The 27,200-nt window shown below is 45.3% G+C and overlaps 2 protein-coding genes across 4 annotated transcripts; one reads left to right on the plus strand and one right to left on the minus strand.

Annotated features, from left to right (window-relative positions):
- The first annotated feature begins 239 nt into the window (after positions 1-239).
- On the plus strand, positions 240-17,268 carry CLCN6 (chloride voltage-gated channel 6). Of its 3 annotated transcripts, none has more exons than XM_040084845.1 (23): positions 240-339; positions 1,061-1,120; positions 2,165-2,230; positions 2,738-2,803; positions 3,474-3,540; positions 3,938-4,044; positions 4,274-4,400; positions 4,970-5,037; positions 5,134-5,192; positions 5,828-5,960; positions 6,382-6,495; positions 6,757-6,923; positions 7,782-7,908; positions 8,271-8,397; positions 8,721-8,874; positions 8,969-9,128; positions 9,274-9,380; positions 9,982-10,168; positions 10,568-10,725; positions 11,537-11,693; positions 12,463-12,570; positions 12,970-13,095; positions 14,416-17,268. In XM_040084845.1, the coding sequence occupies exons 1-23, from the start codon at positions 265-267 to the stop codon at positions 14,494-14,496; spliced, it is 2,601 nt and encodes an 866-aa protein (XP_039940779.1). In that variant the 5' UTR covers positions 240-264; the 3' UTR covers positions 14,497-17,268. The 3 variants fall into 3 exon arrangements, with proteins under 3 accessions (XP_039940779.1, XP_039940780.1, XP_039940781.1); XM_040084846.2 differs by lacking the exon at positions 240-339 and adding an exon at positions 846-887; XM_040084847.2 differs by lacking the exon at positions 240-339 and having other exon boundaries at positions 2,131-2,230.
- A 5,858-nt stretch (positions 17,269-23,126) lies between these two features.
- NPPA (natriuretic peptide A) lies at positions 23,127-25,215 on the minus strand. Its single transcript, XM_040084864.2, has 2 exons — positions 25,009-25,215; positions 23,127-23,495 (listed from the first exon to the last, which is right to left on the minus strand). The coding sequence occupies exons 1-2, from the start codon at positions 25,126-25,128 to the stop codon at positions 23,127-23,129; spliced, it is 489 nt and encodes a 162-aa protein (XP_039940798.2). The 5' UTR covers positions 25,129-25,215.
- Positions 25,216-27,200: the final 1,985 nt, after the last annotated feature.

Genomic DNA, 27,200 nt, shown 5'->3' on the forward strand with positions numbered 1-27,200 from the left:
CTCACCCGACATGGCGCCGCGGGGCGGGGCTGCGGCGGCGGGGCCGGCCGAGGCCTCGGGGGCGCGGCCGGAGCGGGACCTCGAGGCGGGACCGGCGGGGCTGCGGGAAACGCCGCCGGCAAGGGACGGGGGCGCGGCTGGGCCGGTCGCGGGCGCGGCCATGTGCGGGCGAGGCCAATCCGGGCCGCCGCCATTCCGCGGGGGCGCGGCCGGGCGGGGCGGGGCCGGCGCCGGGGTGACGCGGGGCGGGGTCGGCGGCGGAAGATGGCGCGGTGCGGAGCCGGGCTGTGCTGCTGCTGCTGCTGCGGCGAGCGGGAGAGCCGCACCCCCGAGGAGCTGGTACGGCCGCCGCCCCGCGCTCCCCCAGCCGCCCCCTAATCCCCCCGGGACTCGTGCGTGCTGGTGGAGCCCCTTCACCTTCTCGGCCCGGCCCCACCCACCTCTGGGGAGCGCCTGAGGGCGGGCAGTGAGCAGTGCTGTAGTGTTGGGCCCGGCGCCTCAGGGCCCGGTGTCGGCACCTCAGGGTGCTGCTCCTGGCCCAGTCTCTTATCCGATGCTCGTCCCGGCCCCACAGCTCGTTCCCGCCCGTTTTGCTGCCGGGCCTGGTACTTCACCGCCAGTGCCGGGGCTCCGCGCTCTCCCTGCCCCGCATTCTTTGTCTGGGCTCCGTGTCCCAGCCCCTGAAGCCGTTGTCCCTCGCAGCTGAAGGGGGGGTGGTGCTGGCAGGGGCTCTCTCTGGCTCCAACACTGGGGAGTACACTTCTCAAAACTGTCCTGTGCTCCCCTGTAACCTGTTGCTGTGAGGGAAAGGGGAGTGTGGGTTAGTGCTTTGCTGTCAGGAGCTATATAGAAGTGATGTGTGTTCTGGCTGAGGGATAAGCTGTAAGGTAAGACCCCTTTAGCGTTACTGCAATGTAAGTGGTAGTCTGGTAATCCGCATTCTCAATTAGCAACCATGGTGTAGAGCTTCTGTAATTTTGGCTTTGCTACCGGTGTTCATGAACAGTTTTAGGTGCATTCTTTCCCTTCATGATTTTCCTTTCCTGTATTTGTTTTACAGACAATCCTAGGAGAAACTCATGAAGAGGAAGATGAGATCCTTCCACGCAAAGACTATGAGGTAGGGAATTAACTAACAACAACCTGATACTAACGTGATAAGAACTGCAGACGGGTTTTCATCTGTTGGCGTTTGTAACGGGGCATGTACTCAATGTGGAGCACTAGGCTGCGTTGGCATCAGCAGAAATACCAAGAGTTGCTGTGCTTGCAAAGAACTGTTCCTCATCTTTGTATGTTTCTGGGATAAAGCCCTGTGAGTAGGTTGAATGCTTGCTCTCAAGTCAGACTCTTGAGAAGATTCATATTCAGAGTCTGGTGCGTTTTCCCACTTCTTCAGTGTGAGATTTACAGGCTCTGGTGGCCTTGTTTTCTGGTGACTGTAGAAAGCATTTGTAGCTACTTGGTCACAAGCTGTAGTAGTTGTCTATGTTGTCATGCTGGCTCACAGCAGATGTTCCCATATATCAGATTCTGCTGCTTACAGGAGGTTTTTGCTTTTTGCATCACTGTCTGGTGGCCCTGAAGTATTTGGAGCAGTTGCTGTCAGTATGGGTGTCAGCAGCCCAGCCTGTTACTGCTTGGCTTGAGAAAGTGAAGATGTGGATAGAACTAGTGGAGTTATGTGAGTGTGACTGAGAAACTATTGCTGTTAACTCCCTGCTGTGATAAACTGAAGAACTGGTGCTCTTCATGTGGAGAGTAGTTCCTACCTAGTGTTCCTGTTGTAGTGAGAAGGTGACTATAAAGACCTGGTGTTATCTCCTGCACTGTCAAAGTGGAGACACTTAAAGTCTAGAACTGTACAATTTGTCTTCTCTAACATAAGGATGTATTAATCAGTTGTGCTTCTGTTTGTTTCACTGTCTCTCTCAGCTTGAGCAGTGAAATTGTTCTGTTCTTTCACTTTGTGGTTTTCAGGGTCTGAATGCTCTAAATATTTAAATTAAGATGTTTTCAGGAGTATTTTCTCCTACTATTGCTTGCAAAATCTGCTTGGGGGGCTAGTAATGACTTCTGTAATCTTAAACAAGGTTTTCTAAACATATTTTTTTTCGCAATCTGTTGCAGCTGATTCTCCTAAATTGACCTTTTGCCATTTCAGAGCTTGGATTATGATCGCTGTATCAATGATCCATACTTGGAAATTTTGGAGAGCATGGACAACAAGGTAGGACCTTGTTCTTTCATAAGCTAAAACCGTGGAAATTGTCCAGAGAAACTGTGGATTGGAAGTGTTCAAAGCCTTTTTGGATGTGGCTTTGACCAGCCTGGAAGGAGAAGGTGTTCCTGTCCATGGCAGGGGGATGGAATGAGATGAGCTTTAAGGTCCTTTCCAACCCAGATCATTCTGTGATTCTAAATATGCTCCACTGCAGGAAGTTTTATGGTTTTTTCTTCTTTTTGACAGAAACTCTATGTGTTCTCCTGGTTTCTCTATTAAAAAAAAAAAAAAAAAAAAAGTGGAGATTATAACTCCCAGCATCTCTTGTGATGCTCAGGTTTAAAGTGAGCAAGATGTTGAGTCTTTCCTATTTTCAATTTGCTATAGTTGCAGTCTTCTTTTGATTTATCCCTCTGGCTGTTGAGCTATGTAGCCTAAGCCCTCCTTCCAGAAAATCCCTGTTTCTGTGTTGCTTTTATTTTACTTTGTTTTTGTAATCTTCTTTCCAAACAGAAAGCCCAGAGATACGAAGCAGTGAAGTGGGTGCTGGTTTTTGCTATTGGAGTCTGTACAGGACTGGTAAGGATCATGCTGTATGGGGAACAAGGAAAATTCACGACACTAAGCAGGAATAATTTAGAAGTCAATGCTAAGGAGTAAAGATGGGAAAGCATTCTCTTTATGGTGATGAGAGCTTAGTAGCTAGAGTTGTCTTTGGGAATTATAGCATGTTGTTATAGATTATTTTTCAGGAAGCCTTTTTTTTTTTTCAAAATTTGCTGGGTTTTCTTTGTAAAGTAGTCTGGCAAATCCTTTACTTTTGCATACAGAAAAACTTGTCCAAAGCAAACAACTTAATAAAAAAGGATGACAGTTTATGGCTGAACTGTGAAAATTAGCTCAGCTGACTGTATGCCTCAATTAAATACCAGTTTTCTTCTGTACCCTTAAGTGTGTTGAGGGTGTCAGTTGTGTAGTCACCAAATTAGCCAGATTAGTACTTTAATGGATACTAATCAGATGCAGAAGTGCATCTCGTCAGGAATAATTCTAGGATGGATCTATCCCAGTGAGAGAGAGGGAAGAAATCTGAGTTTCCAAAGCTGCTTTACTCTGAATGATGCTTGTTTTGTCTTCTTCATCTTCTCTTCTTCGCTGTGTACATATTTCTGGTAGGATTAAATAGAGGGTGATCTTCATTATTTGTATGTAGAAATTCCTGATGACATTTCTGTCTTCTTTTTCCCAGGTGGGTCTCTTTGTGGATTTCTTCGTGCGGCTCTTTACCCAGCTCAAGTTTCAGGTGGTGCAAAGCTGTATCTTTTACCTTGGGCCTTGCTAGACTCAAGTGACCTTTTCCTTTCTGTTCCCATGTTTTGCTCAAAACAGCTGACTCTCACAATTCTGCCATTGGGCATGTTGTTCATGATTAAGCAAATTTTCAACTTGTTTATGTAATTCAGCCCTTGAAACCAAGAAACGTGTCCAGTATTGGGTACATAAGCAGAGACTGAAGGAATGAGAGGTTTCTCTTTTTCATAATTCAGTGTTGAGCTTTGAAAAGGAAGCCTGGCTTCCTGACAGGTTGTGTTAGCTGCTCTGACTGGATTAGGAAGCACAGGCTTGGCTCTTGATGCCAGTGGGAGGCTCAGATATTACCAAGTGATTGTGTGCTGGTGTGGGGAATGTTATTTTCCTTGACCATCCCTGCAGCGGTGGAGGAATGCACTGAGAAAGGCTGCCTTGCACTGTCCTTGTTGGAGCTGCTGGGGTTCAACCTGACCTTTGTTTTTCTTGCCAGTCTTCTGGTCCTGATCCAAGTAAGACTTCAGTCCATTGCTGCTCCTTACACAACCTTCCTTTCCTCTCACACGGGTCCTTGATATGAAATATCCTTGCTGGAAAACACATTCTGCCCCAAAACATCAAACTATCTTCACAGTCCTATTTGATTTAGCTAAGCAGGGTCTCTTGGTCCCTTGCTCTCTGATGAGATGTTGGTCAGGTACGAAATCAGTGCACCATAGTGTCAGTGTTTCTTTTCCACAGCCTGTAGCAGCTGGGTCGGGAATTCCTGAAATTAAGTGCTACCTCAATGGAGTGAAGGTTCCAGGGGTTGTGCGTCTGCGGACAGTGGTGTGCAAAGCTACAGGAGTGCTCTTCAGCGTGGCAGGAGGTAAGGAGGGCTCTGCTGTGTGGATCTTGGTGGGGGAAGGACTCACTGAAGGGGAAAAAATGCTTTCTCTGCTTACATAGGGCACAGAAGGCCCTGCCTTTCCAGTAGAATAATTCTGGTGATTTGGAGCAGAGTCATGAGCCATGAGTGCATTTATAGAGTAGACAATAAACAGAAGGATCAGGACTATCAGGGAAACAGGTGATTTTCTGAGTGGGCTACTGTGACTCCGGGGCAGAATCCAAGAGAGAGACCTGAGAATGTTCCAGGACACATTGTCAGGAGCAGCCTGAACGCAGCAGGGCAGAATAACCTGGAGAGTGCAGAGTCCCTCTAACAGTTGTTTTTCCATGATTCCACCCGCTTGGTGTGCAGAATCTGTGCAAGACTTCACAGATTTGGGGTTGTTGAGGGAGCAGGAGGTCAGCACCTCCTTGTGAGGGGCTGCAGGCTCAGCACAGAGAGCTGTGCCATGGTGTGGGAGTGGTGAGCTGATCTCTTCTGGCTTTGTCAGAAAGGGAGGGTGGCAGTGGGAAAAATGTGTTCCCTCATGAGCTCTGTTTTTCCAGGTCTTTTTGTCGGGAAGGAGGGTCCAATGATTCACAGTGGTGCTGTCGTGGGTGCGGGCTTGCCACAGGTTAGTGCTGGCCTGAGTCACTGTCCTGGTCACACCACTGCTTTGTAAGAGTAAGTTTCCATCTACTGTGTTTCTAAATCTTTACTTTGTTTGTAGTTCCAGAGCATCTCTTGGAGGAAGATCCAATTTAACTTTCCCTATTTCCGCAGTGACAGGTACTGTACCCAGGAGGTGGAGGAGGGGAGAGGAAGAGGAGTGAGCAGACTTCCTTGGGAGAAGGGTGGTGGGCTGGGGTGAACCAGTCAGTTGTTTTATCCGTTTCTTTCTAGAGTCCTGCAGTTTCATTCTGCAGCAAAACACATCAGGACGTCACTCTTCCAAGCTGCTCTGGTTTTCATATCCATAGATGTTCTCTTCTGCTGCTCAGCAGATCTCTACCCATTTCAAACCTTTAATGTGGATGGTTGAAAGCTCAGTTACTCACCCCTTATGATTAGGGTATGCTACAGAGGAGCCTAGTTCTCCTGAATGTGAACAAATTCTTGCCCTTTCATCTCTGTAATTCTTTCAAGTGATGCTGGAGTCCATGGTTTGGGATGGTTCCTCACACACCAAGCAGTTGTGTAGTCACCAAAATTCTGCTCTGTGTTTGTGGTATCTGCAGAAAGAGCACAATGCTGCAGCTTAATGAATAAATGGCGGTGTCTGCCATGGCCAGCTTTGCTCCCAACTCTCATTCCTGAATCCCTGGGATAGATCCATAAATGGGGACCAGCTCTTACTTTGCAGAACTTAAGCATCTCCAGAGCTCTAATTTGCTAAACTGAGGTTGTTTTTCTCTTCATTTCAGGGATAAAAGGGATTTTGTATCTGCTGGAGCAGCTGCAGGGGTTGCAGCTGCCTTTGGAGCCCCAATTGGAGGCACTCTTTTTAGTCTGGAAGAAGGTTCCTCCTTCTGGAACCAGGGACTTACATGGAAAGTGGTGAGTGATGATTCTGACTCTCTGTGTGTCTCTTCCTTGAGAAGAGGGCTTCCCTTGGCAGGGCTCGTCCATGAGGGTGTTCAGGTTATCCTGTCTCTTTCTGAGCTCTCTTGGCAGGAAGGAGGTTGCCTGCTCTATCAGTAGTTCAGAACTACTTCAGATCAAGGACAGAGATGAGCCTGGTATTATCTGGAACTGTGGGACAGCTCTAGACAGCAGAGTACTAAACTCCCAGTTTAGTGTACCTGGGAGAGAGGGCTTTAGTGCCTGGGCTCTCTGCAGTCTGATCCCTTGCACCGTCAGTTCCTTTCCCCAGGCATAAGTCTCAAGGAAGAACTAACTGTGCCAATCTTAATTTTGGGAACCTTTGCTTCCCCTTTGTTTTTTTTTTTTTTTTTTTTTTTTTGTTCTACTTCCACAGCTTTTCTGTTCCATGGCTGCCACCTTCACCCTAAATTTTTTCCGCTCTGGGATTCAGTTTGGAAGCTGGGGGTCTTTCCAGCTCCCTGGGCTGCTGAACTTTGGGGAGTTTAAGGTAAGATTTATTGTTACTTCCCTACTCTCCAGTCTCTTGTTAGTCCTGTGCTTCTGTCTGTTAGTTTGGAGGTTTCCTTTGACACATGCTTGTATTTCAGTGGAGGGCGCTTGATACTTAGCTGCAATACATTGATACCCTCAGACAGAATTGTTCCCCTTTGGTCTTAGCTGCTCAAAATCTCTAGCTGTGGAGACAAGATTTTTTGGTACAAAATTACAGAAACTACTAATGCTCTTTTTTTACCCTTCTTCTGCACAGTGCCCTGAATCTGATAAGAAATGCCACCTCTGGACAGCTGTGGACTTGGGCTTCTTCATTCTGATGGGAATTGTAGGAGGCCTTCTTGGAGCCACCTTTAACTGCCTGAACAAGAGGCTTGCCAAGTACCGCATGCGCAATGTGCATCCCAAGCCAAAGCTGGTCAGGTGGGCGTGCTCTCTTGAGTTTGTACAGAGCAGAGCAAAAGCATCAGTCTAGAAGATCCTGTGAGTAGGATTGGAGGAATTCTCAGACTGGTTATTTTAAAAATCACAAAATGAAGCCTCCATAGAACTTAAAAGTGAACACCAGAAAGCAAATGTTACAGTTCCTGTAATTTTTTGATGACTTTGGTGGTACAGAAAGAATTACAATCTCTCTTATAAGGGCAGTGGAAGGAGCTCTTTATCATAAAGGCTGAACAAACTAGAGCTTTGTCTCCATGCAGGATTTTTTTGTGTCCTGCTCCAAACTGATGTGGAAGGAATAGCTGATCTCCCTTTTTAAAATCATGTTGGTTAATTAAATCCACAATATCTGTGCTATTTAGAGAGGGAACTTCTGTGTTATTCTGAAAGTAGCTGTTTGTTTGCTCTAGACAGGTCCTAAACACAAAGCCTAAGTTTAAAAAGAAAAATAAGTGTATTTCAGCAGTTAGAAAAGAGATTGAGAGACTGTGCATCACCCTGCCCAGCCCTATCTACCCTTTTACCCTGTAAGGATGTACAGAACATTGTTTCCATGTGAATAGCCTCATTACTGAACCCTGGGGCTTTTCATATGTGACTGCTGTGTGTTCTCTAGGCAGAAATAGCTTCTTTTTGGGGCAAGCAGTTAAAAAGGGGAGCTAAGGCAATCCCTGGGAACCAAGTCATAATTCAACTTGATTTGCAGTGTCCCTTGTTCTGATGCTAAGCTATGGTGACTGCTGCTTCTTGCAGCCTTACCAAAGTCATTTGCAGAGCTGGAACTAGGTTACAGTGCTGAGAGTGGCTTCAGTATGTGGTTTATGTTGTGTCTTTCAGAGTCTTGGAGAGTTTGCTCGTGTCATTGAGCACCACCGTGGTGGTCTTCATAGCCTCCATGGTTCTGGGGGAGTGCCGGCAGATGTCTTCCAGCAGGCACAGTGGCAATGACACCCTGAGCCTGCAGGTGAGCGATTCCTTTGGGAAGATTGTATTCCCTGTCATATTGTTCACCCTGCAGAGAAGCACAGGCATGTAACGAGCTTTTGACTGCGTGCAGCATGTAACAAACCTGCAGTGAGAGCTCATGGAGGGTTGCAGGAGCTGAGGGTAATAATGAAATAATACATTGTGCTTTTGTATAAAGCAACTCAGGCTCTGAATCAAGAAGCCCATTGATGTTGTAGGCCCCATCTCTGCTATTGATGTTTGGTTTGAACTTCCCAAAGATTAGCTAACAGTAACAGAAGTCTTATTCCCATTCTGCCCAAAGGCTAATGTAGGAGACAGCGAATTTTAACCCTTTTTCTCTTTTGTGTCCTGCATTAGGATATATCAGAGGATGTAAATTCAAGCATCAAAACTTTTTTTTGCCCAAATGAAACGTACAATGACATGGCCACGCTCTTCTTCAACCCTCAGGAGTCAGCTATCCTGCAGCTCTTCCACCAGGATGGTGAGTAGTTAGGAGACTGTCTCATCCCATGCTTAAACTTCAGAGCTTAATCTTAACCTGGAGCAGCACCACAGGGCTAGGAGCATCTTCAGGCCTTCGTGGCTCTGGAGGAGTGCTAGTACAACTGGTGAAAGTCTCCTTGATGAGAAGAAAGGCCTGCTTTTCCTCTCTTTTCACTTACTCATTGTCTGCATGTGTGTTTGGACTGGGAGACTCAGTAGCTGTTGTGAGATGAGCCTGCTGTGAGCTGAGGGGTGGATGGTGCAAGACTCTATCTTGGACAGACCCGTGCCCCTTTAGTCATGATTCTTCTTGTGTTGCAGGTACTTTCAGCCCAGTCACCCTATCCCTGTTCTTCCTTCTCTATTTCTTACTCTCCTGCTGGACATATGGGATCTCTGTGCCCAGTGGTCTGTTTGTACCATCACTGCTTTGTGGGGCTGCCTTCGGACGCCTGGTCGCCAACCTCCTCAAAAGGTGCATCAAGCGTGCGTGTGAGGGATGTGCTGCAGGTGCCCCACGAGCTCTCAGGCAGGTTTTTCTAATCTGAGGGCTCTGTGCTTTGCTCTAGTTACATTGGCCTGGATCACATCTACTCGGGAACCTTTGCGCTGATCGGGGCGGCGGCGTTCCTGGGAGGAGTGGTCCGCATGACCATCAGCCTGACCGTCATCCTCATCGAGTCCACCAACGAGATCACCTATGGGCTCCCCATAATGATCACCCTCATGGTGAGTGCAGGGCCTTAGCTCTGCCTTTCTGCACACTGCTCGAGCATGTGCTGGCCTTGAATCTTTCTTACTTTCAGGGCTGTCATAAGCCAAGAAGTCTTGTACTTGGAACAGCAACTCAGTAGACCTTGTGTTTGCTATGCAGGTGGCCAAGTGGACAGGAGACTTTTTCAACAAAGGCATCTATGACATCCACGTGAACTTGCGAGGAGTGCCTCTCCTGGAGTGGGAAACCGGGGTGGAAATGGATAAGTAAGGCTGCTCCTCTTGGCCAGGCTGTGGGTTAGAGTTTGTGGTGGGGATTTGTGCTCAGAAATGTTTTAATGCAGGGGGATGATGCTTCATCTCCAGCAAACCTGTTTGCTCTGAGGAGCAGCTGTGAGGGCTGCTGTGAAAGGAGTTGTGCATCAGGCCTGCAGCAGGAAAGAGATGCTGAAGCCCTTTCTGAGAGGGTGGATGGATGGATAGCTGCAGGGTGGATTAGGGAGGTTGAGCAAGAACTTTGTGAAGACATTCCATTGGACTTTGCTTCTTGTGGAATGTCATCTTCTTCCCACCTGTTGTCTCCTCCCATTAGTGTTTAGAAACTTAGAACGTTCTACCTTTCCTCTACTGCATCACTCATACAAAGTTTTGTTATTAAAAAAAAAAAAAAAATTAAAAATCAGGTGTGCCATCGCTGCCGATACCACAGTGAAGATGAGCACACAGGGAAAAGGAGCTAGCAGAACTTAACTGCAGCAGACTCCTTCAGGATCTCATTTAGGGACTGGTTTGTTTCCATGTTTGTTCATCACCAGCCTTCTGTCACTGGCGTGATGCATGCAGCAATCTTGGATTTCTGTTCCTTCAGACTACGAGCCAGTGACATCATGGAACCCAACCTGACGTACGTGTACCCACACACGCGGATCCAGTCCCTCGTTAGCATCCTGCGCACCACTGTCCATCACGCCTTCCCTGTGGTGACGGAGAACCGGGGCAATGAGAGGGAGTTCATGAAGGGAAACCAGCTGATAAGTAACAACATCAAGTTCAAGGTAAAGAGTTGCTTGTTTGATAGGTTGAAGAGTAGAGAGCTTTGTTTTGAATACAGGAGGGCTTTGTTTTAGTTACTTAGGCTTTTGGGCAGAATGCAGGTCAGAGATAAGCACCTACTGTGATACGAGATTTTTAAGAACTCCATTTCATTACATTCTCTGGATGATGGTAAGAGGCAAAAGTTAGGAGGACAAAGTAATCTGTTTAACACAGACTTGAAAATGTTTGGATTTGTTACTGAATTGCACAATCCTATTGCTATTCTTGCAAGTCCTGCAGCAGCAGTGGCTAATGAACATGTTACGTGGTGGCACAAAGCTATGATCTAGTAGTTCATAGTCACTTGGATAATTGTTGGCTTGCTTAGTGAGTATCTGAAAATTGTTTGTTGTGTCCAGAAATCCAGCATCCTCACCCGAGCTGGAGAGCAGCGCAAGCGCAGCCAGTCCATGAAATCCTACCCGTCGAGTGAGCTGCGTAACATGTGTGACGAGCACATAGCAACAGAGGAGCCTCCTGAAAAGGAGGATCTGCTGCAACAGATGCTGGAGAGAAGGTGAGGTCCTGGTAGGCACAAACGTATGGAAACAGGGTTTTTCCATGTGTTGAGACGTGTTGTAAAGAATGTTACACACAGAAGGTTCTGTGTCATTCCATATGCCACGGGAACAGTGCTGGTATCCATGTTTTAGACGTGATTTGTCAAGTCTGAGGAATCAGTGCTGTGGCTCACACCTATGACCAAGTCCCAGGTAAGTGGGTTGATTACGTCCCAACTTCTCACATTTCCTTCAAGCGCCTATACAGACATATTTCCTGGAGAGGATGGAGTACCTGGAAAGATCTCTGTAGAAATCAATGTCCTCTTGTCTGCAAAAATGTGAGAGCTCTGGAAAGCTCACTTGTCCCAGCTAAGGACCTGGTGCCATGATACTGATCCCACCTTTCTGGTAACTAGGCTGAGTAACCAGGCTTGTGTTGCTGTTACTTCCAAGCAGAAACCCAGTCTAGTGAATAATTTTCTAAGTCGGTAATTATGACATTCGTGAGTGGAATCCTGACCCTGACATTTTGCCAGGTGCTTCAGCTTTTATTAGAATCTGAGTAATTTGGCACTGAAAATTGCTTTAATAGCAAGTGAAAATTGAGTTAGGAGACTGTCCTGTTCTGCTGCTCTGATCACTTAATGGCCCTTGATCCCTCTCTCTTCTTTTTTTTTTTTTTTTTTTTTTTTTTTTGTGAAGACTTGCTTGTCCCTAGCAAGAGTCCCTGAAATGTTCAGGAGAAGGTTGCAAAGAGCTGAACTAGCTGCTCTTTGAGAGTTGGAGTATATGAAGCTTGTAACACGTGGTGTTAATCCATCACAGATACACTCCTTACCCCAGCCTGTACCCTGACCAGTCTCCCAGTGAGGAGTGGACCATGGAGGAACGCTTCAGACCCTTGACCTTCCATGGCTTGATCTTGCGCTCACAGCTGGTCACCCTTCTCGACCGGGGGGTTTGCTACTCCGAGAGCCAGTCGGTGAGTCTTCCTGTTCAGGAATTGCAGCAGACATCCCTGCCTTCTCAGCTGAAGAGGTTGGGAACAATATTTGTGGGCTGCCAGAAAGAATATATCTGTTTTTACACTTTAAGGAATGCATGTGTTTTAAAAGTTGCAGACAGGTAATGTGAATTCTCCCTTGCGGCTCTTAGAGTAAAGGAGGTTGAAAATATCCCCAGGAAAAGGACAGCCAAGGTTTAAAAGGTTTAAGAAGTAATCCAACACACCTGTTTGTTGCATAAAGCTACAGAGAATATATGATACAAATATACGACATAAAGATATGCAGAACTGGAGAATAGAGGGCAGATACTAAATGCAAACAGAGCACCCACCAGGATATACTGTGTGTTTTTACTGCTGTGTGTGCAGGTCTTAGCAGAACAATGTCAGCTGTGTCACTGAGATCAGTGAGAGTATCTGAGGCCCAGCTCCCATGAGGCTGCTTTGCTGCTGCCCTCCACTATCGAGTGTGGATTTGTCAGAGGCTGGGGAGCAGGTCTGTTGTCTGTCAGCTAAAGGCCTGCACAGGTTTGGGTAACAGCACCTCTGCAGAAGGTGGTGTCTGTCAGCTAAAGGCCTGCACAGGTTTGGGTAACAGCACCTCTGCAGAAGGCGGATGTGTGGGTGTGGGAGGAGCAGGAGATCTCAGGGAGCAATTAGAGGGCATGGTTTGCTGTGCTGCTTGCAGCCCCTGTGTTGTCTGGAATGTGACACCTGGGTTCAGTGGGGTTTCTTTCAATTGCAGAGTGCAAGTCAGCCCCGTCTGTCCCACGCAGAGATGTCAGAGGATTATCCCCGCTATCCAGACATCCATGATCTGGACCTCACATTGCTGAACCCTCGTATGATAGTGGTAAGATATGCACTGCAGTGTGACAGTGTCTCCTGGTACATCTTTACAACCAAAAGCCTTTAAAAAACATTGAGAGCATGTTTAATACACTCCTTGGTTCAGTGTCCAACATCCTGTGCTCCTCAAGCACTCAGCCTTCTCTGACTGTGGAAATCCCCTGATGAGGTAACAGTGTCCATTGGTGCTTTACCTCTAGAATAAGGCATTGCCTGCCTAGTTTAACTTCTCAACAAACCAAACCAAAATAATGTCAGATTTGTGCAGAAATAGAAGATGATCACACTCAAATACTCTGTCCAGGCATCAGTGCCTGGAGGACTTGTAGGAGTTGCTTGTTTGTGATTCCCAGAGACAGTGAAAATGCCTCTTGTAAATAACATCATTGTTTTTCTTTCTTAGGACGTCACCCCGTACATGAACCCATCACCCTTTACTGTGTCTCCAAATACTCATGTATCACAAGTCTTCAACCTGTTCAGGACAATGGGACTCAGGCATTTACCGGTTGTGAATGCAGTTGGAGAGGTGAGTCCTTGTCTTGTCATAGCTGAGCAAGGAAACCACTGTGTTTGTGCAGGATTTTCCATCTTTGGGACAATTAATGTCTCTTTTAACGTCAAACAGAAATGCTTTAAAGAGCTCAGAATGTGATTTATTTTTTTTTTAGGGCCTTGAAGGCTTGATTACTGTGATTACTTTGTTGCCATCTTTTGTGTCCTAGCCTGCTTCCACTTTACCTGCAAAGAGCAGGGCGTGCATCTCTCCAGGTGTGCAGCCTGTAGAAGCTGTCCAATTTTTGTGTCTGTTGAGAGGCCTTGAGCTCATCAGAGGCCACTAATTTGCCTTTCTTTTCACAGCTTTATTCAAGGCCAAGAGCAAAATTTCCTATATGGTGGGGCAGGAGGTTTTTCTGTAGGGAGGGAGTTGTATCCTGTTCATACTCACAGGAGCAGCAAAGCAAAGGAGTGTTAAAATGGTTTGTGCTTGACTCACTGTCCTTGTCTCTGCTGTCTACAATGCTCAGGAGCAGTCAGTAGATGTCAGCAACCTCCTATAACCACAATGAGAAGCTGTTTCCCATAAGCCTGGCCTGCCCTGTGTGAGGCAGAACTGCTTTTTGTGCCTTGGGGTTCCCCACAGTTACTCTGCAGCGCCTGTGAGTTGCAAATGAGATGTTGGCTTGTTCCATTTTAGTACAAGATGCTCTTGCAGTACTAGAGAACAGGCTAATTCTGAACTCTTTCTGCGTGTAAAATCAGTTAGGTGTTCTATCAGCTGAAATGTGTGGTTTGGGTGCTTCCACAGCAGGCTGGGAGAGGGTTCCTTTTGTCACCTGCCAGTGTGTCACCTGCAGTCTCCTCTTAGCTAGTCTTAACCATTTCTCTGTTTTGGCCTTTAGAGCTTCCTTGAATGTATCTGATAGGAGCTGTCTGAAGTCATACCATGTGGAATACTAGAAATGTCTTGAATGAAGCCCTAAAACACAGCTTTATTACTTCCAACTGCCGTTTTTACTTCCCAAAGGATTTTACGTCTGACATGGAAAGGGTTTCCCTTCCTAGGCAGGGGGTCCTGCTGGTGCCAGACCCCACAGCAATGGTTAAGCTGTTTAGGTGTAGTTAAATCAGCATTCCTGCCTGGAGAGTAAGTGTTGGGAGAGGAAGGGACTTTGATTCTGTAAATTTCAACTTGAATCTTCTCTAACTCAGCATTGGTCAAGAACTGCTTTCAGGTTTCCTCTTTTTGGGGTGTTGAAAAGAACAACCACTTTGTTATGGATGTTTCTTAGTGGCACATCTCTGATACTGACCTGTATCTTTTCTTCCTCTTTTCTTCCTGGTTAAGGTTGTTGGGATAATCACTCGGCACAACCTGACCCATGAGTTCCTGCAGGCAAGACTGAGACAACACTATCAGACCATTTGATGCCCCTGCCCCTCTGTCAGTGTGGCTTCCTCCCTCCTCCAAGCCTGCCCACTCGCTCGCATTCTGCTTGGACACCACAAGGCCCAGGACTTGCCTTTTGGCTTCTCACATGCATATCAAGCCTGGGGAACTGGAAAACATCTTGCTAGCCAGAGGAGCTGCCTGAGCCCAGAGGTGTTGATTGGCCTTAGGCACTTGGTTTGACAACTCTTGATCCAGGTGTTTTCTTCCCCTGTCCCCCAGTTATCTCCTTCCATCGGATGTTGTCCTGACACTGTGTGTTCTGCTGTTTTGTTTTGGGGTTTTCTGAAGAGTTGGAAAAAAGAACCATTTGCCTCCACTGTGTCTTGGGCAAAGAACTGCAGCAATTTTCCCTTCCTCCTGTATGACTCCCTTTTCCTCTTCCTCCCTTGTTCCTGCAACTGTTGCCTTATTTGTGTGAGAAGGGGGTTCCTGAGAGGAGATACTGAGGTTTGTAGGTATCAAATAGCTGCTCTGGAGGATGGTTTCTTGCAAAAGCAGTATTTAAAAATGCAGCATTTTGGAAATACACCTGTCTTTGCAAGTGTTCCCCTTTGCCCATGTTTTTTCACTCTGGCTTCATTTGTTCTTACTTTCTCTCCTTCTTTCATGAGGAAATGTTTCAGCTGTGATGTTTTTGACAGCAGATGACTTTGGAGAGCAACTCAGCAGACTTGGAGTTCAAAATGGTTGTTTCAGTTACTCTTTGGGTTTATAAATATTTAATATATTTGCAAAGCATCTCAGAGAAGGGTGACCTCTTTCCTATTAGCTGTTGCTATTATCTCCCTGTAAGAGACTCTTCTAATACGCTTGGTGGCATTCCACTTTGACATTCCTGCATTTCTTGGCATTTGTAGGCACTTTGTCCTTGCAATTCTCAAAAAGTGAGAGCCTGGGGCACCTTTCCAGCTGGAGTCAGAGAACAGGGAGCTCCACATCCTGAGAGCATGGAGAAGTGTTGCTTTCTGGAGGCAAATAGACCTGATGGTCTCTGGGCTTGAATTATCTCTCTGTCATGAGAGGAGCTGCTGTACTTTCAGGCTGCCATGAGGAGGGGTACTTGGTGCTGGTGACTAAGGCAGGATCTCCTGCACATGATAAGTGGGGCTGTCTGTGCTCTAAAAATGCTTGGGGTAATGTTTGCAACTGCAGCAATCTGTAAGGGTAAAATCAGCACTTGGGAACCAGTTGCAGCCAGTTCAGTGCTTTAGCAGGTACCATCCTGGCCAGCACCTGCATTGTTCCAGCAGGCACCTGCCCTCCTGAGTTCTCAGTGCAGATAACCCTCAGTGGGAAGCCAGTGCTGTGCCTCAGGGACTGCAGAGCTGATTGGCTTGATAAAGCACAGAGCATTCCCTCAGCCAAGAGACTGGGACAAGTTACATGGGGAATGTGTTCCAGAAAAGCTTCTACACAGCCTCTGAGCCCTCCAGTTAACCTGTTGTCTGCCTGGACCTGGCTAGGTGGGAATTGGGACAGAAGGGCAGACTTTGTTGATTTTCTCTGTTTCCTTAGAGCATAGGAGTTGGCATCAGCTACTACTCTTGATTTGTGAGTTCCTTCCCTTTGAGTAAGGATGTTTGTTCTGTCTGGATAGTCTCTGCAGGCGTTGTCTAAAATGCCTGTGTTCCCTGAGCTCTGGTCTTACACTGAGCTATCCCAGGAAACTTCCAGCACCCATTTGCACTCCCTGAAGCTGGACTCTAGGTTTGAAATATGCTGGTGTTAGGCTACCTTTCATTCAAAGGATTTGTGCTTCTGGGTATTACGAATCACAGGAATCCTGTTTTTGTGGGATTTCACGTCACTCATGTGGAATTGGGAATCCTGTAGTGTTAAAGCACCTGTCAAGAATGTCTTGTGTCTCCCCATGACAAGGGCACCAGATGCTTCCCCATCTGAGGGCACCTTGCCTTCAACCTGTTGGCAGAACTGTCTGCTCTGCCTGGGCATCTTATTCAAATATTTTAGCTGGAAAACACCCTTTCATTCTTTCAGTAAAGAAGTTTTCAGTGAGGATGGTGGGTGACCCTGTCAGCTGCTTTAAAGGGAAATTTCAGCATAGAGTTACTGCTCTGTAGCCTGCAGAAAAGGAATTTCAAGTTCACCTGACATTTGGAGATGTAGCACTTCCCTTCTGATGAGGATTGATGCCAGGGGCCTTGTATTGAGTCAGTCTTGTTCTCACACTTCAGTTACTTCATTCCTTTCTTACAACACACTGACTGCTTCTACCCTGGCTCTAGTAGCTTAGTGCTTTACCGAGAAACTTAATTTTTAACATAGGTGCCTGTAATGTTTTAACAGAGCAACACTAAGGGAAAAATAACCCAGAACTTGGGTTAGTTCTATTGGCAAGGTTAGGGGCTTAGTCTGGGGCCTTCTCCCTTGCCTTGTGGTTTCCTGTGCAGTGTTAATTATGCAGTTTTGAATTATTAATTACTGTGAACCATTCCAATGGTAGCAACTTACCTTTCCATTTGTTTTTTGGGGGTTTTTTTTGCACTGTTTTTTGTTACGAAATGATGTAAGCTAATTCCGTCTTGTGTGTATATAAACTGTATTTTTTTTAAATTTGTATGAATATATTTTTATTTGAACTATAGCACTTGGGAAGTATTCATGTAGTTGTAACATGTCTGAGAGTAAAATGTTTGTGTCTCCTTCAGCACTTTCAAGGCCTTTTGATGTTTCTAGTATTGTTTTATTTTTGCCCTATGTGATAATAAAACTAGTAGAACATGACAACGTGCAAGAGCATGGTTTGAGGTAGCTGAGCAGTTGCTGTTTATGAGCTGTCTGGATCTAACAGTTTGTACAGAAGGTGCTCTTAGGCTGGGCAGAGAGGAATGGCTGTGATCCCTTAGGTTGTGGCCACTGTAGTTCCATATTCTCACAACAGCTGTTTCAAAGCAGGGAATTGTTTGATAAGGAGCTGAATTATGCACATTGTGCTGCTTTTCTTACCAAAGAACTCACCTTCCTCCCAGTGAGTTAATGAAAGAGGTTTGGACCACAGTGTGGCACCTCTTGTTTTACAGTTGGCTTCTCTAGGGTGTGAAAGATCTTCATTTTGTCTTTAATGTTTATTTAGTTTGTGGCTATCTTTCCTGCTTTGTCCTGCTGTCTGCCTTACAGAAAAGATTTTGTGGTGATTTTTGAGCTTTCATCACATGCTTACAGGCCAAAAATAGAAGTACAGTCTTTGATCATTATAGAAATAACTGACACAAAAGGCTCACTGCCTTTCCATGTTTCTGTGCATTGTGGGCTGTGTTGTGCAGCTCTCTGAGGCTCTCTGACACAGAATTAGCCAGCAGCTGCTGTGGCTCCTGCCCTCTGGCTCTCCCATGGTGGGTGTGTAGTGCCAGGGAAAGCCTGAGATAGGTAAAACCATCTCTTGGGAGGGAATGGCAGAAAATCTGGTTTGAGGAGCTAAAGTTGTGCCACAGCAGTCTTAGCTAAGCAAGGAATAGGAGGAATACTCTAGCAGGGGTGGGAAGGAGTCATCAGGAGAAAGGACTGGGGGAACTCTGCTTCAGCTCTGTGCTGCCTTTGGTCATAAATGCAGCAACACAGGAGGGAATGGGAGAAGTTTATAGACTTGTTAAATCCAACCATGTGTCATTGTCTCTGTAACAACACACTGGGGCTCTAGCAGAAAAAATAAATAGTGTCCAGTGAGATTATTATTATTATTTTTAATTTTTGTTTTGCTAGCAGGATACAAGCTCCCTCTTCAGTGTGTGTGCATTCCCATAGAGGTGTATTCCCAGTTGTGGATCCTGCAGCATGCACTGGATGGAACAGAGGATGTTTGCCCACAGCTTTGGCTGTTGCAGGGGTGTTAAGGAGAGAGTGAAGCTGCTCTTCTTGTCCAGGGTGCTGAAGGGTTTTTCAGCAGGGTGGGAAACACTCAGCCTCCCCTGCATCCACTGTTCAAATGCAATGTCTGAAAAGGCTTACTGGGAGCTGGGATGAGACATCCGTGAGCTCTGCTGCTGTCTGGGAAGGAAGGGGAGTCTGTCAGTGAGGTTTGGATGTTGAGATCACAGTTTAGAAGTGAGTAGCGTGTCCCTTTCTCCAGGCTGTTTCAATTGCTGTATGGGCTATGTATGGTTTAACACATATCTTACTGATCCTTTAAGCATTTTGGAGCAGAGACTGGAACCCATATAAACCAGTTTCAGTAGAAAACAATACTGTGTTGAAAACTCATGACTAACATATAAGACATGATGAGCTTGAGACCTCTGTTAACTCCCCCAGCAACTCTTTGATGCCTATACTAGAGAATATCTCTCTGGGATGGCTGAATTGACACCAGTTTTATCTTTCTTTTCTATCTTCCCAATTCCCAGCATAGCAGATCTGACTCTAGCTGCCTTCCCACCATCTTCTGTTTTCATAAACTTCTCCCCACTCTGCTTTTTATGTACAGGATTGTGCTGGTTTTCCCAGAGAGCAGTCAGGAGATGGTAATAGAGAGGGAAAGTCTTACAAATCTTCCTTCCTTCCCACATAAAAGTGTGGGACACACTTATCAAGCAGATGTCAATCAGCAAAGGCCTTTAGGGGCCAAGATTCAGGGGAAGTAAATCAAACAAGCTGGCTGTGGCCAGATTGGGCTGTGAACTGGCACAGCTCCACGTCTCCCTGCAGCAGTAGAGGGTGTGTGCCCTGTATTTCACATATGATCTCTTAGAGAAACCAAGCAGTGCTGACAGCTCCTCTTGGCATTCTTGCCTGCCAATTTGGGTTTCAGTGGAAGCATTTTGTTTAGTGGCAAGCTGGATAGGGATAGTGCAGAGTCTGAGGAGCGAAGAAACCATCAAATCTAATTTGCAAATATACCCCATGTCAGGCAGACCCCTATGCCAAACAAGGCTCATGCTTTACAAGGTGCATGCAGCAGGCTAATGGAATTACTGTGTTTCAGAGTCTAAAGGAAAGCAAGCTGCTGAATTATGCACTGACAATCATGGGTACTGTCAAATGCTGTAAGGCAGGCAGAATGAAGTCTGACAGGGCAGGGATTGGCAAATGTCATTATAGCTGTGTGGAGGGTGTTAGCCTGGTCCTTCCCTGGTCCCACTGGGATATTTCTTCATTTACATGATGGCTGTTCCCAAGATTGTTCCCTGCTCTCTCTGATCCAGCTCTCACAGCAACAGTGGCAGCTTTTTTTCATCTTTGGGCATGATGTTCTTTGCCTGTAGAGCTGATCAATGTTGAGTTTCTCCCATTCAGCTTTCCCCAGTGCTTACTCCTGAGTGCAGCACTATTCTGACCTGGCTGTGAGATTCCCCTGAGGGTGCTTTACAGCTCAGTGTTTGGGAGCAGCAGTAAAAATCCAGTCAGAGATGCTTTTTTCCTCGATTGCTTACCCTCAATTAGGTTCTCCCAGACCGCAGGGTCTATTAACATACTGTCTGCAAGCCAATACAGACTTGTTCCACCAGGAACTGGCTTGCTGCTAATACTGAACCCACCTGGCTTTAGGTCAGGCAGCATTGCCTCTTCTTGCCATTTTTAGCACATTCCACTGAACTAATCAGTGTTTTGTGCCTTGAGGGGCCGACAGGGAGGGACAATTTACAGTGTCTGTGCAAGTTGTGCTTGACTGGGTAAAATTCAGCTCTAGCAAGAGGTATTGTTAGAATACAGAAATTGTTTTTACTTTCAGCAGCACAGAATTCAGGCTGTTGCCCATTGCTAGTGTGGAGGGATCCACCTGCATGTTCCCATCATGCTGCAGTGGTGTGTTTGGAAAACCTTTATAGAAGACAAAGCCCTGTTGTCCCCACAAGAGCTCCCCAAAGGGTGACTTCACACCCCCTTGATCTGTGAAATTGAATAAATGCAAAGTTACTGCAGAGATGTCCCACGGATGCTGCTGGGAATCTTAATCTGGGAATTTATTTTTCTGTCAAGGAGCCCTGCGTGGACACTATTCCACAAAGTATTTTATCTGTAGCTGCTGCTGCTGGAAGGAGAGAATTTGTCTGTGGTTTCCTGTTGGAGTGTATCAAAATTATTCCCTCAGACTGGACTTCTGCCCTTCTTCCCTAGGAAAGAATCACAAGGCCCAGTGTGGAGAGGAGCACATGGATCCCTCTTGGAGGCCATGTCAGCAGTGCAGGGAGTGACTGTGAGGGTGGCTTGTCAGAAATGTGATGTGTGACATGAGCCCTATTAAAGTGTTGCAGCAGCTTTTGCTGTGACTGTCCCTGTGCAGGAGGGGTGTGCACTTGAGTTTACCCTTTCCCTGGAGCTGTGGTCCCTGAGAGCTGTTGTCAGCAGCTCTGGAACACCTGCCTTCCATACCTTATCCTCACCTGCTAATCTTTCTGTCCCCACGTGCATTTGCATAAGCAAAGTCAGAATTGGACTGTTCCAGCTGAGTCTGTCCTGGTGCTACCTTCTTAAGCCCTGAACAAGCTTCTCAGGGTACTCAGGTACATGGGAATGAGACTGGGAATGCACTGAGATTCTGGGAATGAGACTCATGAGGTGCTCAAAATAACACAGTTCCTAGCACTACGTGCAATCACAGGACAATTGTGTTGAGCTGGGCTTGATGCCACTGCCAGGGCTCACATGGGGCTCTGTCTTGGTTTGAAAAGACAGATGTCTGCTAAGGAAGGCAGGAGCCTCCCTTGAAATGGCAAATGCAAACCCCCTCCCTCCAAATTATTATAATTTTGAAATTTAGGGGCTCTTAGGCAAAGATATGGGAATAGGAATAACAGCCCTTTACTAAGAAAATTAAAATAAAAATGCAGTAGTACAAAAAAACCTGACAGAGTCAGTCAGTCAGGGTGTTGGTAGCAGTCCACTTTTGTTTGTCTTAAAATGTCAATCACACAGAGGTGTATTCAGCTTTTTAATTGGTTTAACCAGATGTCAATATTCAAACTAGCCATTGATTGGTTTTGTCAGGCACAGAGGAAACTGATAGCAGATTCTCTTAGAAAAATCATTTCTGTGGTGGCTTCTTCCCTCCTCACCAAATGTCAATTAATTCAAAACTAGCACAGGTCCTGTGGTGGTGTAGATGGTCCTGTTTTCCCAATCTCAGATTTTTATCCTGGTAAGAATGCTTGGCTCTTCTCCCTGGGTGGAGCATCTCTCAGTGAGATTATGTAATTTTCAGTCATGCAGTGAGATTCAGTGGCCCATTAACAGCAGATATCCCCTGGAGGGAGGATGTGTTGTGGAAGAGATAAAGAGCACTGCCCCCCACCTGGTTTAATAGCTGGCCCATTAACAGAGGAATATCCCCCCTGGAATTATGGGTCATGGAAGAGATGGAGAACATTGCTCCACCTGGTTTCAACAGATGGTGGTAGAATACATACTGCTGGTCACATCTTGCATTGCAACCTAAGACAGGATCCGAGTTCTTTGTTCCTTGGGGTGCTGACTGAATGTGGTTTTGGCAATATTACCTTCTTTGGTGGGGTGCTAGAATATATATTGGGTCAAATTCAGCTCCTAGGTGTGATATCTAGCAACTAAGGTTAAACCTTAATCAGACTCCCAGTTCTCTCATTAGCCATGTTAGAACATCTTTGTGAGGGGCCATTCCCAGAAAGTGATAATAAATGTTCTGCACAAGCTGCTGTGTAGTTGAGTGATCCACCTGTCCTCTCATGAGGAATATCACTATAATATTCAGACCCTTTGAGGATCCTTCAAGAAATTCTGGGACTCACCATCTCAGCCACATGCAGAGTGAGACAAGACACAGTTAATGATGTATCTTTCTATTGATGCTCGTAACCTTTATTTGGTCACTGCTAGAAAACATACAGTGAATTCCCTTGCCTCCCTCTGGTTATCTTGAAACTTGTGGAGTGTTAAGATTTTATTTCTTTCTTTTCATGTAGCTTTTGCTTACATGAGGCATTTTAGTAGTTCCCATGATTGAATAATCTAACCCAGCAGAAGGACTCTCTGAAACCCTGTCTTATAGGAGGACTCATGATGGTCTTTCAGTGTTAAGCAAGTTTATTTTTCCTGCTAACCTGTTAGTATTTCTTACTGCAGAGGAAAAGCTCTAATCAAAAACTCATTTTCATTTTTACCAAGTTCATGCTTTCTCTGTCTCATGTAAGTAAGATCCAGGCTTGTGGGTACCAGAATATCAAGAAAACTTAAGATTTTGACTTTAGGCAAATACAAGAAAATATAATGCAACAGACAGGAAGAGAGGTCCAGCACAGATGTCTAATGTGTTAGTTTTATTTAAAGATGATCTGTCGGTGCTAGCGTAAGAAATGTTCTTTAAAAAAAACATCAAATAAATAAATAAATAAATAAATAAAAATAGGAATAACTTTCTGTTGAGGAGCTTAGAAAGCATCTGGCTTTCATCTTGGGAGGAAGGGGTACTGTAAAGCATTCTGCAGAGCAGGGAATAAGGAGGAGGTTGATCCTAATTTCTCCGGGAACCTGCAAAGCAAACACAAAATAAATGTTACTAAAATCTGGTTTTGTCTTGGTACGTGTCACCATTGTCAGCAGTGCTTTTGAAAAACTGATACTAGCTGAAATACTAGGCTCAAATTAATTCCATTCTCAAACTGTGCCTTCTTAAAGACTTAAATGAGAAGCTGCTCCTTCCCTGTCCCATGGCATGGACACGGTCTGTGCTGTTCAGTGAAATGGCTTAGACAGGACTCACCATTGCAGCCCATCCCGCTCAGGGAGCCGATCCGGTCAATCCTCCTCCCAAAACAGCCAGAATCTCTCATCATCCTGGGCATCTGCAGCCCCCTCAGCCTCTTGAGGAAGGGGTCCCTGTAGGACAGAGGGGTGTTGGGTGCAAGCCTCGGTTCAGCCTTCTGATTGTCACTGTCATCAACGAGTTCTGACAGGATCTCCTCCTGGGTTTTGGGTTCTTGCAGGTCAGGATTGGACTCCAGGGCTTCGATCATTGCAATTTTATCCTCCAGTCTCTCCAGCAGAGCCTGTAAGAGAAGGATTAAATTAATGAAACTCCTTGTTTTGGAGTCATTTGCTAACTCTTCGAGTAATTCTCTTCTGCATTCATTGATGGTCCCATAGCCCACCCTAGGGAGACTGACAGGTTGGATCCCAGCCTGACTGGTGGTTGTTGGGTTCTGTCGTCTGCATTATATCCTTGTTCACAGTAATTCCATCCATGGGAAAATACAGCTTCACTTTGTGGACTGAATGAAGCAGCTTGCCACCATGTGTATCTTACTGGCAAGGTTAGAAGATGTCTTGGCAGAGGAGAAAATGCAAGATGTGGGCTGCACAAGAGAGAGACCACTCAGCCCACCAGTGGTACACAAGTCTGAGAGAACCTCTAGCCACACAGCCCACTCCCACATTCTAAGAAGATGCTTTGTCACCCCTGGCTATTTCAATGGACATCACTTGGAGAAGCTGTTGGTGTTTTCACTAATCTCTGCCCCAGGGATTGCAGGATTGCTACTCCTTAAAGTAACTGAAAATACCTGTATGGTAAATTCCTGCCTGTTGTGTGATTGCTTCCTGGGTACCATTCTTTGTCCTTTGTAAAGCTTTGTGTAACAGGTCAGATAACCTCCTCAAGGGCAGCACAACCAATTAGAGGAATGTAATTGCCCATCTCTAGAATATGAGTAGAGAGAAATATGCCTTATGGCTTTCCTGACAGTGAGTACATTTGGAAGCCACTCTTCCTGGCTGCTGCAAACAGCCCAGAGGCAGCTTTAGCTTCAGTTGTCCTTATCAGCTCAGGGAGTTTGTTCTTAGGGTCTGAGAACAGCTTTGAGAAGCTGGTCACTGGTACCAGCCCAAGGAAAGGTTTGAGCTTCCAGATCCCATCAGAGTCTCGAGCTTGTACTGTGCCGTACCAATGGATTTTCTCTATTATTTGTTAAAATTCTTAGCTGGTAATTTTATAGCTCTGAAAGCTTTTCTGGATGAACCACACTAAATGATTTTGTTACTCCTCTAGTAATATTTCTAAAAGTTTGTCTTTGGGTACTTCACTTTGCCTCCTCATCTCTCATCCATACACATCCAGATCTCTCAAATTCCCAAAGCCAGAGCCATATGGCTGTCCTGCTGAGCAGGGATAGACATACAGAGAGCAAGATAGACAGGACCCCACCTCAAAGTTTTCTATTTGTTCTTATGGAGCTACTCTGATGATTTTTTCCTTCCCTGGAACTTTGTTCTCAGGAAAATGTATATTTAAAAAAAAAAAAGAACCGAAATGCCAAAGCAGACGTCCTAAAACATCACAGTTTTGGTTCCCACTACTGCCCAGGAGCTCAGGTGAACCCAGCATGGGAGGATATTGCCCTACAGAGCTTCTCTGAACCCCTCTGAAGAGCTGAGGCTTTGTCCCCTGGCATGTGATGGTTGATGTGGTTATTGCGGTCCAGTCATGCAAAAGGAAGGCAAAGAACCACCTCACGCTCTGCTAAGCACCCCAAAAGTTTAACTTTGCAAAATGAGAGTCCTCACCTCCATGCTGGCTAGTTCTTTGGCAGGGCTGAGGCTGTAGATAGGGTTGGCTCTGCTGGACTGGAGCTGGATGAGAAGCAGCAAGAGGAAGCCACAGAAAAATGAGCCTTTAGTGTCCATGGCGCTGACTTCGTTGGGAAGGGGAAGTTCAAGCTGCTTTTTCTGAGATGTCCCTTCAAGTCTCTCTCTTCCTTGTCCTGTTGTCTCTCTTCTGAAGCTTGTCTTTTATACTCTTTGGGTGATCCCTGCTTCCTAGGTTATCAGTGGGTTTATCTTGGGCACATTCCAGTCCCATTGCAGGCATGCAGCTCTGTCAAGGGAAGATTCCCTTTATTAGCTGTCATTAGGCAGCAGCTGCTGTTGCTGAGGAATGTATGTCACAAGTCAGTGATTTCATGTCACTCCCCCTCCTCTTGATACCAGGCGCTGTGATTACATAGTCCAGTTGGAAATTCTTAGCAATTCTCTTTCAAGAGACCCCTATGGTCAGATTTACAGAGAAGGGAAACAATCCCAAAACTACTCTAAACTTTGCTCAGTTAGAAGATTTCCATAAGGAAATTGCCTTTTGCAGGGGATACAACAGGCTTTCAAATGAGTATTTGGTGGAGAGTCAAGAATGAAGATAAATCGACTTTCAGGACACCTAAAGAGTATTATGCTCGCTTTCCTTCTATATATGGAATATGCGCGGCCACCGCATACCACAGAGTGTGCTGAAAATCCCAGATTTGGGCCACTTCTCTTTTCCCATTGCTTCTGAGGTGAAATCACCGCTGAGACTTTGTATTTGTGTGTTACCAACAAGAGCAGCACCTCGATCTGCACCTCAGTGCGGACTGACTGTGGGGAGAGCGAGTGCCTCCAGCGCTCCGCGACAACCGGCTTCGGCACCTCTAGTGTTTATTAACAGCCAAATGTTTAAATAATGGGATTTCATTGATGGTAAGGCTTGACCCTGCATCAATAAAATTTAAAGAACAGGCAGCCAGATTCAGCGATAATCTTCTTCTACCGTCATACAAGAAAGAAACTTTTTCGATGAGAGCTTAAATAGGTGGCTTTTGGTGTTATTCAGAAAGGTATCAGAATCTGTCCCAAAGAAAGACTGGATGAATTTGTGTATATGGGTGTTTTGTGAGGAGTTAAAACAAAATCTTTCGTTTAACGTATTAAAAACAAAAAGTATTTGTTTCTTTGAGTGCTGAATGTCTTTAAATTAGCTAGAAACTGTCTATTCTTAAATGAGCAATTGCAAAGGTACAGAAATGCTTCAAATTTCTCTTCCACCGGTGTCTTTGTGCATATAGTATAATTAAAAATTAATCTTTTTTACAGAAATGCAAAAGTTCTAAATCATGAAGCAATGGCTTTTTTTTTTTTTTTGCATTTTCCTAATGTTTCTTGTTATTTTAAATTGAAGCAACAAATGTGTAAGTTAAATGTCAGTCTAGTAATAATTTGTTGACCCTTCATATGAACATAGATCTTGAAAGAATCTCCTGAGTACACTTTCAAAATAATAATAGAATGATAAAGTATTTCCCGTGTCTTAAATGTCTTAACATGGTGTTTATGTACAAACGTGTGCACATACTGTTCACATGATCAGCTACCAAAATTATACCAGAAAGGACATTCTCAAGGTTGTGAAGTCACACTCGAATGCTACTTTTTCCTAATATAGCCCGAAGTCAGCCCAACTCTGTGTGTGTTCTGATGAAGCCCTTTATTGTAAGAGCTTTCTATTTTTCCTCAATGCTTTTATTTTTCAGAGCATGGAGGCAACACTAGTTTTTTATGTTATTGTGTGCTTCAACACTTATTTTGTGCTTTTATTAATGAACTAAAATCCTGATAGCTTCTTTTTTTTTTTTAAATTAACACTCTATTCTGCAGCGTCTGTATAATTCATTAATTAGTTACAAGTATTCTGCTCCTGCTGCTCTTGGTGTGCATGTTTGTTTGTGCCAAGGTGTTACTTTGTTTTGTAAACTGCAAAAGTAGGAAAAGATAAACCAGAATTATTCATTAATTTTGAGTGTCCAATTTAAGATAATTAGAATCTGTTATTGTATTTCTTGTTTCTTTCTTTTTACACACCCCCATGCACCAAGTATTCTCTAGTGCTCTCTCTGTACAAAAACATTTTGTAGCTTGCTCTGAGTTTTCCTTTGTGTCTGTTTTTTTTT

The sequence above is a fragment of the Hirundo rustica genome, chromosome 22 (assembly GCF_015227805.2).
Source record: "Hirundo rustica isolate bHirRus1 chromosome 22, bHirRus1.pri.v3, whole genome shotgun sequence".
Classification (NCBI taxonomy): domain Eukaryota; kingdom Metazoa; phylum Chordata; class Aves; order Passeriformes; family Hirundinidae; genus Hirundo; species Hirundo rustica.

What these genes read in the sequence shown, in the direction of transcription:
- CLCN6 (XM_040084845.1), top strand. Translation starts at nt 265, where the DNA reads ATGGCGCGGTGCGGAGCCGGGCTGTGCTGCTGCTGCTGCTGCGGCGAG. An exon ending in GCTCTTCAGCGTGGCAGGAG is followed by an intron (nt 4,401 to 4,969) that starts GTAAGGAGGGCT and finishes CTGTTTTTCCAG; the next exon opens with GTCTTTTTGTCGGGAAGGAG. An exon ending in CCATAATGATCACCCTCATG is followed by an intron (nt 9,129 to 9,273) that starts GTGAGTGCAGGG and finishes TTTGCTATGCAG; the next exon opens with GTGGCCAAGTGGACAGGAGA.
- NPPA (XM_040084864.2), bottom strand. Translation starts at nt 25,128, where the DNA reads ATGGACACTAAAGGCTCATTTTTCTGTGGCTTCCTCTTGCTGCTTCTC. An exon ending in AAGAACTAGCCAGCATGGAG is followed by an intron (nt 23,496 to 25,008) that starts GTGAGGACTCTC and finishes CTTCTCTTACAG; the next exon opens with GCTCTGCTGGAGAGACTGGA.